The following is a 12,066-nucleotide window of genomic DNA, read 5'->3' on the forward strand; positions in this document are numbered from 1 at the left end:
TGACATCCTCCATCTGTCACCTGTCCTGGAAGGCAATCTTGCCAAAAATACTGGGCCTGCCTTGAAGACAACTCTTCCAAGCAGACTTGGAACTCTTCGAGTTCCAAGTCTGCTTGGAACCTATGTATGTTGTGCAGTAAAAAATAATCACATGTTGTTATCTGTTTTTTAAAACCAGATGTGAAATGTTGAACAAAAACACAAGAGTAAAATTACCAACATGTAACTGGTCCACAATCCCTTGTTTCAGTAAACCCAGATCCACCTACCTCCATGGCTACCGGTGGTCTTGTGGTAAGCCCAAAGATCCCTGATGCGGGTTCCTTTTCTCTCCTTGATTGGGAGTAGGACTGGTAGGAAGTGTGGATTCCATGTTTCTCCTGACCTCTGCTTGAGACTCGGTCTGAAAACCTCATCATACTGAGCCTGCCTTGTCGGACAATTCTGGCCATAATTCTGAGTCTGCTTTGAAAGACGACTCTGATCATATTTCCGTGCCCAGCTTTCAAGCTACCACCGGCTTCAGTGAACTGCTTACCCCCTATGGAGGTGTGGGGGGTGTGTTGTCGCCTACTGATGAAGTTTGCTTGTCGTTGGTATCTTGATTGCTCCGACAGCTTTTGCTTCCTTCTTCTGGTCTTACCTGAAGAGAGGATTCGCCGGCTGGTTTCTCCAAAGTCACCCTGACAGCGCTGTTCACTTGCGGGCATTGTAGCATGCGGATATTCTGCCAACTGCTGTCTCTTGAGGCCATATGCATGTGCTTCAGTATGTTCGTACTTTAATTGGTCAGTTACCTACTGATCACTCACACTCCCCTCCACTGAGAGTGAGATTTGTAGGCAGCCCTGAAAACAGGTGCTGCCGCAGGGCCCTGAGGATACCTGCGCTGACATGGCCCCTCCAGCGGGCCTAAATTAGATTCTTGCTTTGGGTCAGACTGAAACTGACTGTGAATGCTCCTCTCCTCAGAGCAGGAGACATTTGCTAGATCTCTATCCAGGGAAGCACCCAGTGGAACCTGGATGATTTGCAGAAGTATTTCTTTTATTTTGTGCTTATTATTTATTTTATGTAAAGCACTTTGGTGTCAATGCAAGTTAACTTAAACAGTGCTATATAAGTAAAAGTTACTTACTTCCTTTCTTCTGCTTGTCCCTGGGAAGGTCCCCCCCCCCCCCCCCCCCCTGCTTTTGTACTCTGATTCAGAGTGGTTTCTTCCATATGTACTTCCCCCTCCAATGGGGAAGACATGGGGTTGCCCCATTGTGCGAGGCTCCCGGTACTGCCTGCTGCTGTAGGCCCCGGGCTGACACAGATCCCTGCTTTAGAGCAGGTCATTGTTGGAGCAACTTCTCCAAAAAGTTGCTCCTGTGTTGGAGAGTCGTCCTCAGACGCTCTCCGTTGAGGGAGGGTATCCCCTTTCCCCCCGGACTCATCTGAGTCAACGGGTTTGTTTGACTTGCGGGTGGTTTACGTACTGCAGGACCACCAACGCAGCTCTCCTCCTGCAACAAGTCTCCTGCCGGTTCAGCTGCCGGCGCTAAATGTCGGGAAACACCGTTGCCCGCTATTGGGAAATGCTGCGGTATTCGGCAGCCGACTTCCCCGCGGACCGTATCCCCGACATCTGGGCCCTGAAACTACAAAAAGCTTCAAGCTCGAAAGAACGCAGGTAAGTAATTCAACTTCCCTTACCTGCCCATCCTGACGGACTGGGAGGACACAGTGCCTCTGCCAGTCCGTCGCGCGTAGCTTTCAGACGTAATGACACACACGCAGATGGACGGCCCTTCTTCACGTAGTCACTCACGTGACTCCGAAGTAAAATGGGGTTTGAAGGGTAGATATAGATCAGCCATGATTGAATGGCGTAGACTTGATGGGCTGAATGGCCTAATTCTACTCCTATTCCTTTTGACCTCCAGTGAGTACAGGCCCAGAACCATCAAACGCTCGTCATAGATTAACCCACTTATCCCTGGGATGATTGATAGACAAAAAAAGCTGGTCAATAAATGATAATTGTTTCCCTTGTAAGACAATCCTCATTTGAATGCTAGTTCACACCGGGGGTAGACACAAAGTGCTGGAGTTACTCAGCGGGACAGGCAGCATCTCTGGAGAGAAGGAATGGGTGACGTTTTGTGGTTGAGTCCCGTGAACAATAGACGATAGGTGCAGGAGTAGGCCATTCGGCCCTACAAGCCAGCACCGCCATTCAATGTGATCATGGCTGATCATCCCCAATCAGTAGTACCCCGTTCCTGCCTTCTCCACACATCCCCTGGCTCCGCTATCTTTAAGAGCCCTATCGAGTTCTCTTGAAAGTATCCAGAGAACCGGCCTCCACCGCCCTCTATGGCAGAGAATTCCACAGACTCACAACTCTCTGTGTGAAAAAGTGTTTCCTCGTCTACGTTCTAAATGGCCGACCCCTTATTCTTAAACTGTGGCCCCTGATTCTGGACTCCCCCAACATCGGGAACATGTTTCCTGCCTCTAGTGTGTTCAAACCCTTAATAATCTTATATGTTTCAATAAGATCCCCTCTCATCCTTCTAAACTCCAGAGTGTACAAGCCCAACCGCTCCATTCTCTCAGCATATGACAGTCCCGCCATCCCGGGAATTAACTTTGTAAACCTACGCTGCACCCCCCTCAATAGCAAGAATGTTCTTCCTAAAATTAGGGGACCAAAACTGCACACAATACTCCAGGTGTGGTCTCACTAGGGCTCTGTACAACTGCAGAAGGACCTCATTGCTCCTATATTCGATTCCTTTTGTAATAAAGGCCAACATGCCATTCACTTTATTCACTGCCTGTTGTACCTGCATGCTTACTTTCATAGACTGATGTACAAGGACCCGCAGATCCCGTTGTACTTCCCCTTTTCCTAACTTGACGCCATTTAGATAGTAATCTGCTTCCTGTTGTTGCCACCAAAGTGGATAACCTCACATTTATCCACATTAAACTGCATCTGCCATGCATCTGCCCACTCCCCCAACCTGTCCAAGTCACCCTGCATTCTCATAGCATCCTCCTCACAGTTCACACTGCCACCCAGCTTTGTGTCATCTGCAAATTTGCTAATGTTACTTTGAATCCCTTCATCCAAATCATTGATGAATATTGTAAATAGTTGCGGGCCAAGCACTGGTCACATAGATGGAATGAAACTCCTCTGGTTGATGGTAACTCAATGCCGCTTGTTCTGCCTCCCCCCCCACCCCGCCCCCCTGCTAGACAACGTGACCGGCACGTGCCAGCCGGCAGGCGGTGGCCCAGCTGTGAACGAGAGCTGCGGCACTGGCGGCGATCGGAGTGACCACCACGTCTTGTCGCTGCTGATGCTCGGACAACTGCTGCTGGGCATCGGCGGGGTCCCCATCCAACCCTTCGGCATCTCCTATGTCGACGACTACGCCAGCAACAGGAACTCGCCCTTGTACCTCGGTAAGTCTTGCCTTACTGCACTCGCAGCGCCGGAGACCCCGGTTCAATCCCGACTACCGGCGCTGTCTGCACGGAGTCTGCACGTTCTCCCCGTGACCCGCGTGGGTTTTCTCCGAGATTGTCGGTTTCCCCCCACACTCCAAAGACGTGCGGGTTTGTCGGTTAATTTGCTTAGAGTAAGTGTAAAATTGTCCCTAGTGTGTGTAGGATAGTGTTAATGAGCGGGGATCGCTGGTCGGCATGGACCCGGTGGGCCGAAGGGCCTCTTTTGCACACTGCATCTCGAAACTAGACTAAACCTCAAATCTCTACGACTTGCGTCTTGGAGTTGTTCCGAGTGGAGTCAGGCCCTTCAGCCCATCGAGTCCATGCTGTCCAAGGTAGCATTCTGGAGTCATACCGCATGGAAACAGACCATTCAGCCCACCTTGTCTATGCCAACCAAGTCGACGTTGTGGAGTCATAGTCAGATACAGCACGGTATCAGACCCTTCGGCCCATCTTGCCCCATGCTGACCAAGTTGGCATTTTGGAGTGGTAGAATCATTTAGCATGGAAACGGGCCATTCTGCCTACCTCCTCCATATCAACAGGGTTGACATTATACTGTCATACAGCAAGGAATCAGGCCATTCGTCCCAACTTGCCCATGCCAGCCAAATTGGCACTCGAGCCGCAGTCGTACAGCATGTGAACTGGCCATTCGGCCCAACTTGACCAATGCTGATCAAGATGCTCCATCTAAATTAGACCCACCTGCCCACGTTTTGGCCACAACCCCCCCCCCCCCCCCCCCCCCCCCCCCCCCCCCCCCCCCCCCCCCCCCCCCCCCCCCCCCCCCCCCCCCACCCCGCCTTTCCGATCCATGTACCTCTCCAAGTTGTCAGATTCCGGCCTTGAGTCTCCAACTCAGCTCCATATTTGCAGCCCCCAGACACTTGTGAGAAAGGCAATCTTGTGACGAACTACGCCATTTTTGCACCCCCAGACCCCCCCCCCCCCCCCCCCCCCCCCCTTTCTGGGTCGATTGGCTGAATACATGTAGTTGAAATGTAACATCTGCTTGCTCCTCATAATGCATCTTCCCAGCAGCAGCAGCAACCATCGCACGACCAGCCCCATCCATGCACCTATCCAAGATAGACACTAAATGCAGGAGTCACTCTGCGGGACAGGCAGCATCTCTGGAGAGAAGGAATGGGCGACAATAGACAACTGACAATAGACAATAGGTGCAGGAGTAGGCCATTCGGCCCTTCGAGCCAGCACCGCCATTCAATGCGATCATGGCTGATCATCCCCAATCAGTACTCCGTTCCTGCCTTCTCCCCATATCCCTTGACTCCGCTATCTTTAAGAGCCCTATCTAGCTCTCTCTTGAAAGCATCCAGAGAACCTGCCTCCACCGCCCTCTGAGGCAGAGAATTCCACAGACTGACAACTCTCTGTGAGAAAAAGTGTTTCCTCGTCTCCGTTCTAAATGGCTTACTCCTTATTCTTAAACTGTGTGGCCCCTGGTTCTGGACTCCCCCCAACATCGGGAACATGTTTCCTGCCTCCTCTAGCGTGTGCAAACCCTTAACAATCTTATATGTTTCAATAAGATCTCCTCTCTTCCTTTTACCATTTTGCATTTCCATAATCATCTTTGATAACTTTGATCTGTCTTTTCACGCCTTACCCTTCCGTATATCTGTGTCTCTCCCTCTCCCCCTGACTCTCGGTCTGAAGAAGGGTCTGGAGCTGAAACGTCGCCCGTTCCTCCTCCCCAGAGACGCTGCCCGTCCCGCTGAGTTACTCCACCATTTTGTGTCTATCTTTGGTCTAAAGCAGCATCTGCAGGTCCTTCCTGCACGATTGCCGGCTGCCCGCGTATATGCCGGTGCGGGTTTTTATCACCTGGGTTCTGTTCTTGTCGCAGGGATTCTGTTTGCCGTCAGCGTTCTGGGCCCGGCCTTCGGCTTCGTGCTGGGCTCCTGCGCCCTCCGCATCTTCATCGACGTGGACAAGGTGCCGATGGGTGAGTGTCGGGGGGGGTGAGGGGGGGGGGGGGGGCGAGGGCTGGGGGTCTCTCCCCCTTCAGCAGTCGACGGGGTTTTTATTGTCAGATGTCCCGAGAGGGAAGGATGCAATTCATACTCACAGCTGCATGACAGATGTGTAAACGTGGAAATAAATTCATTCATCATTGTTGAAAACATTAGCGATGCAGTGGTGCTGGTTTCCCCATCTCCATTCTAAATGGCTTACCCCTTATTCTTAAAATGTGACCCCCTGGTTTTGGACTCCCCCAACAACGGGAACATTTTTCCTGCCTCGAGTGTGTCCAAACCCTAAATAATCTTATATGTTTCAATAAGATTCCCTCTCATCCTTCTAAACTCCAGAGTGTGCAAGCCCAGCCGCTCCATTCTCTCAGCATACGACAGTCCCGCCATCCCGGGAATTAACCTCAATAACAAGAATGTCCTTCCTCAAATTGTCCCATACACCCACCTCCCTTTGTTTGAATCCCTCAGATTCCCATTAGACCTTTTCCCCTTCACCTTGAACCTATGTCCTCTGGTCCTCGATTCCCCTACTCTAATAATAATAATAATAATAATAATGATAACTTTATTTATAAAGCACTTTAAACAACTGCAGTTGCCACAAAGTGCTGTACATGAGAACTCATGGACAAGAAGTTATTACAAACCATTAAAAACCGTAAAACAAAGGACTATAAAACAGTAAAAATTAAAAGACATTAAAAGCACTAATAACAGGAGCAATGTCTCAGCCAGTGTCGAAAGCCAGAGAACTAAAATGAGTTTTTAGGGTGGATTTGAAGATGGACAGTGAGGGGGCCTGTCTGATGTGCAACGGCAAGGTGTTCCAGAGTGCCGGAGCAGCAACAGAGAAGGCTCTATCCCCTCTGAGCTTCCGCTTAGACCTTGGTACCTCAAGGAGCAGCTGATCATCTGACCTGAGGCACCGGGTAGGAGCGTATGGGTGGAGCAGCTCAGAGAGGTAAGGCGGGGCGAGCCCATTCAACGATTTAAAAACAAATAAAAGAATTTTAAAATGAACTCGAAAGCGCACTGGGAGCCAGTGAAGGGAGGCCAAAATTGGCGTAATGTGCTCCCTCTTTCGAGTTCCGGTTAAGAGGCGAGCGGCAGCATTTTGAACAAGCTGGAGACGAGCCAATGAAGCTCGTGCGACTCCAGAGTAGAGTGCGTTACAGTAATCCAGCCTAGATGTAATAAAGGCATGGAGTACTGTTTCAAAATGCTCTAGGCAAGATACTCTGTGCATCTACCCGATCTATTCCTCTCATGATTTTGTACACCTCTATAAGATCACCCCTCATCCTCCTGCACTCCATGGAATAGAGACCCAGCCTACTCAACCTCTCCCTATAACTCACACCCTCTAGTCCTGCCAACACCCTTGTAAAGGATCCTTAGAAATGTTCTCGTCACCCTATCCCCTGACTCTTAGTCTGAAGAAGGGTCTTGACCCGAAACGTCGTCCATTCCTTCTCTCCAGAGATGCCGCCTGAGTTACTCCAGCATTTTGTGTGTACTCTGACAGTTTTTGTGTGTTCTCTCTATTGCAGCAGAGATTGTAGACCTTGAGTTTGGAGACCCTCGATGGCTGGGTGCCTGGTGGCTGGGCTTTCTCTTCGCGGCCAGCTGTGTCTTGGTCTTCTCCCTGCCCTACTTCTTCTTCCCCAGAGAGATGCCCAAAGAGGTAGGACTGTCGGCCAGTGTTGAATCTGAAAGAAGAGTCTCGCTCCCCCCCCCCCCCCCCCCCCCCCCCCCGAAACGTCACCCATTCCTTCTCTCCAGAGATGCTGCCTGTCCCGCTGAGTGACTCCAGCATTTTGTGTCTTATCTTCGGCCAGGGTTGAATAGTACTTAATTCATCTTTGTAGACAGTTGAGGGCACTCAGTTTAGTTTAGACATACAGCACGGAAACAGGTCCTTCGGCCCACTGAGTACGCACCGACCTGTGATCCCCGCACACTAAAACTATCCTACACACACTAGGGACAATTTACATTTACTCCAAGCCAATTAACTGACAAACCTGTACGTCTTTGGAGTGTGGGAGGAAACCGAAGATCTCGGAGAAAACCCACGCAGCTCACGGGGTGAACGTACAAACTCCGTACAGGCAGCACCCGTAGTCAGGATCGAACCCGGGTCTCTGGCGCTGCGAGGCAGCAACTATACCGCTGCGCAATTTAGTTGATTGTCATGTGTACTAAGGTGCAGTGAAAAGCTTTTGTTGCGCAGTCAGCGGAAAGACAATACACGATTACAATCGAGCCGTCCACAGTGTACAGATGCATGATAAGGCAATAACGTTTAGTGCAAGGTAAAGCCAGCAAAGTCCGATCAAGTATAGGCCGAGAGTCTCCAATGAGGTGGATAGTAGTTGAGGACCGCTCTCTGGTTGTGGTTGGATGGTTCAGTTGCCTGATAACAGCCGGGAAGAAACTGTCCCTGAATCTGGAGGTGTGCGTTTTCACACTTCTGTACCTCTTGCCCAATGGGAGAGGGGAGAAGAGGGAGTGACCGGGGTGCGACTCTGCAGTTGTGGTAGGATGGTTCAGTTGCCTGATTTAATGCTGTTTTACATGTGTTCATCTATTGGAAAGGTGAGCGGAGGTTCACCAGGTTAATTCCCGGGATGGCGGGACTGTCGTATGCTGAGAGAATGGAGCGGCTGGGCTTGTATACTCTGGAGTTTAAAAGGATGAGAGGGGATCTTATTGAAACATATAAGATTATCAAGTGTTTGGACACGCTAGAGGCAGGAAACATGTTCCCGATGTTGGGGGAGTCCAGAACCAGGGGCCACAGTTTAAGAATAAGGGGTAAGCCATTTAGAACGGAGATGAGGAAACACTTTTTCACACAGAGTTGAGAGTCTGTGGAATTCCCTGCCTCAGAGGGCGGTGGAGGCCGGTTCTCTGGATACTTTCACGAGAGAGTTAGATAGGGCTCTTAAAGATAGCGGAGTCAGGGGATATGGGGAGAAGGCAGGAATGGGGTACTGATTGTGGATGATCAGCCATGATTACATTGAATGGCTCGAAGGGCCGAATGGCCTACTCCTCCACCTATTGTCTATTGTCTATTGTCGTATAAATGACTGCGATGATTGTTCCTCTTTGGCAGGGCTCCGATGATCTCAAATGTGACAGCAATTTGGAAAAAGACGTATTAAAAGTCAAAGAAGAGGTCGATGCAGCCCAGAATCTATCGCTGATCCAGTTCATCAAAAGTAGGTCTCTCCAAAGTCCACACTGTCCAGTAGAATGTACGGATGGGCCGAAGGCCTTATTTCCATGCTGTATCACTCTCGCTAAAACTCCACCTAAAAACCCGAGCTAAAAACTCTAGCTCAACACTCTAGCATGGTGGCGCAGCGGTAGAGTTGCTGCCTCGCAGTGCCTGAGACCTGGGTCGCGGGTTCGATCCCGACTACGGATGCTGTCTGTACGGAGTTTGCACGTCATCCCCGTGACCTGTGTGGGATTTCTCCGGGATCTTCCGTTTCCTCCCGCGCTCCAAAGCCGTTCAGGTTTGTAGGTTAATTGGCTTGGTATAAAATGTAAAAAATGTCCCTAGTGGGTATCGGATAGTGTTAATGTACGGGCATCGCTGGTTGGCACGGACTCGGTGGGCCGAAGGGCCTGTTTCCGTGCTGTATCTCTAAACTAAACTGAAACTCCAGCTAAAACTAAATCATTGTCGTACAACATGTAAACGGGCTCTTAGGCTTTTGCTTGCTTGTATTTAACATTCCCACCCTGGTTCAGACCTATCTAGGCCTCTCATCATTTTACATTGACTCATAAAGTGATACAGTGTGGAAACGTGCCCTTTGGCCCAACCTGCCCACGCCAGCCAACATGCCCCAGCTACACTAGTTCCACCTGCCTGCCCTTGGTCCAAACTCCTCCAAACCTGTCCTATCCATGTACCTGTTTAAGAAAGAACTGCAGATGCTGGAAATAAATAAGGTAGACAAAATATGCTGGAGGAATCCAGCGGGTGAGGCAGCATCCATGGAGAGAAGAAGTAGGCGATGTTTCGGGTCGAGACCCTTCTTTAGAAAGTTCTCTCCATAGATGCTGCCTCACCCACTGAGTTTCTCCAGCATTTTTTGTCTACTATCCATGTACCGGTCTAACTGCTTCTTAAATGTTGGGATAGTCCCAGCCTCTGGCATCTCGTTCCATACACCCACTTGTGCCAGTTTCCACACTGTATGACTCAGATTCCTATTAAATCTTTTCCCTTTCTAATTAAATCTATCCCCTGATATACTTCTACCAGTGAAGAAAGCGAATGGCATGTTGGCCTTTATAACAAGAGGAATCGAATATAGGAGCAAAGAGGTCCTTCTGCAGTTGCATAGGGACCTAGTGAGACCACACCTGGAGTATTGTGTGCAATTTTGGTCCCCTAATTTGAGGAAGGACATTCGTGCTATTGAGGGGGTGCAGCGTAGGTTCACAAGGTTACTTCCCAGGATGGCGGGACTGTCATATGCTGAGAGAATGGAGCGGCTGGGCTTGTACACTCTGGAGTTTAGAAGGATGAGAGGGGATCTCATTGAAACATATAAGATTATTAAGGGTTTGGACACGCTAGAGGCAGGAAACATGTTCCCGATGTTGGGGGGAGTCCGGAACCAGGGGCCACGGTTTAAGAATAAGGGGTAAGTCATTTAGAACGGAGACGAGGAAACACTTTTTCTCACAGAGAGTGGTGAGTCTGTGGAATTCTCTGCCTCAGAGGGCGATGGAGGCGGGTTCTCTGGATACTTTCAAGAGAGAGCTAGATAGGGCTCTTAAGGATAGCGGAGTCAGGGGATATGGGGAGAAGGCAGGAACGGGGTACTGATTGGGGATGATTAGCAATGATCTCATTGAATGGTGGTGCTGGCTCGAAGGGCCGAATGGCCTACTCCTGCACCTATTGTCTATTGTCTGCCAGGTCTCTCTTCCTGAAGCAGGCTTCCCGTGAGAAGGTCTGTAAGGGGAAACTGCTTAAGGCTAAGTGTTGTCATGTGGGTCATGGTTTGACAGGAGTGGCCTGTTTTTATTGCTTCACTGGTGTCCTTCTGTCGACATGTCTGTGCCTGCTATCAGTAACCACAATCTAACGCCCATCAAGTATAAGCTTGTAGAAATCACTTTTGCTTCTTCCAAATCTTAAGCCTCGTCCCACTTGCGTGTCCTTGGCACGCTAATCACGTGACCTTGTGGTCGCGTTGAGCCGCGACGGTCCCGCGAAGGTCGCGCACGATTTCATGCGCCCGCACCGCCGCCTGGAGCGGGTGACGTCATTTGAAGATGGACACTAAATGCAGGAGTAACCCAGCGGGACCGGCAGCATCTCTGGAGAGAAGGAATGGGTGATGTTTCGGGTCGAGATTCTTCTTCAGTCTGAAAGAAGGGTCTCGACCTGAAACGTCACCCATTGCTTCTCTCCAGGGATCCTGCCGGTCCCGCTGAGTTACTCCTGCATTTTGTGTTTATCTTCAATTTTCTGGGCCCCGCTCTGGAAGTAGAATTGGGGGCGGATCCGGACCGCAACGGCCGTGAGCCCCAGGCCGAGCTCGGCGATCGTTTGCCTGCTTCTGCTACTGCTGGAGGTGAGACATTGCATCGTGCCAAAGTCTTGGGCCTGTCCCACTTTGGCCATCAGTTACGCGACAGGCCAGTGGCGCGCAAAGATTTTGTTCGCTACAAAGATTTCGGCGCCCCGCGCGATATCGCCATACAACTCCATTCCCCTCCGCACTTCTCAGTGGGACCGGCCCGGCACGGCCACAAGATGCCCGTGCGCCTCAACACGACCTCGAGGTCACGTAATTTGCGTGCCAAGGACACGTAAGTGGGACAGGCCCTTTAGACTTTAGAGCTATCAGAGTAGGACCCATAAGGGGAAAAGATTCAATAGGAATCATTTCATCGACTTTTTGGAATCATGTGATGCAGCGGTACCGTAAAGATTGCTGATTTCAGTTCATGCCGTGGATAGATCTACATCTCCGAATAAAGATTTGAAAATTGCTCTTTTAAGGGGCCTTCTCTCCTATTTCTACTTTCCACTTTTTCTTTTTTTTATATGTATATACACACTTCACGTTTTTCTATTCTCTACCATCTATTTTTCCTCTTTTTCCCCTTTCTATTGTTTTCTTTTTCTTGTCTTGCTTACTTCCTTCTCAAAACATAAAACTAGAGATTGTACATAGAATGGATTACGGTATGACATAGTTGGCACCTAAAATTAGGTTCCACTGCACTGTTTTGTACTGTATTAACTTCTAATAAAATAAACAAAACAAAAAAAAAAAAAAAAAAAAAGGAATCATAGAGTGATACAGCATGGAAACAGGCCCTTCGGCCCAACGTGCCCACACCGGCCGACATGTCCCAGCTACACTAGTCTCACCTGCCTGTGTTTTGGTCCATATCCCTCCAAACCTGTCCTATCCATGTACCTGTCTAACCGTTTCTTAAACGTTGGGACAGTCCCTGCCTAGGGCGATCACGGTGGCGCAGCGGTAGAGTTGCTGCCTTACAGCGAACG

The 12,066-nt window shown here is 49.9% G+C and overlaps 1 protein-coding gene across 2 annotated transcripts in view; it reads left to right on the plus strand.

Moving 5' to 3' along the window:
- slco2b1 (solute carrier organic anion transporter family, member 2B1) overlaps positions 1 to 12,066 on the plus strand; it is a 50,684-nt gene that overhangs the window by 24,981 nt on the left and 13,637 nt on the right. For both annotated transcript variants that reach the window (XM_055630213.1, XM_055630212.1), the window contains exons 5-8: positions 3,253 to 3,462; positions 5,384 to 5,482; positions 7,064 to 7,197; positions 8,635 to 8,740. In XM_055630213.1, the coding sequence (XP_055486188.1) occupies positions 3,253 to 3,462; positions 5,384 to 5,482; positions 7,064 to 7,197; positions 8,635 to 8,740 (549 nt within the window). The remainder of the gene's footprint in view (positions 1 to 3,252; positions 3,463 to 5,383; positions 5,483 to 7,063; positions 7,198 to 8,634; positions 8,741 to 12,066) is intronic.

This window comes from Leucoraja erinacea, unplaced genomic scaffold (assembly GCF_028641065.1).
Source record: "Leucoraja erinacea ecotype New England unplaced genomic scaffold, Leri_hhj_1 Leri_271S, whole genome shotgun sequence".
In the NCBI taxonomy this organism is placed as follows: Eukaryota; Metazoa; Chordata; class Chondrichthyes; order Rajiformes; family Rajidae; genus Leucoraja; species Leucoraja erinaceus.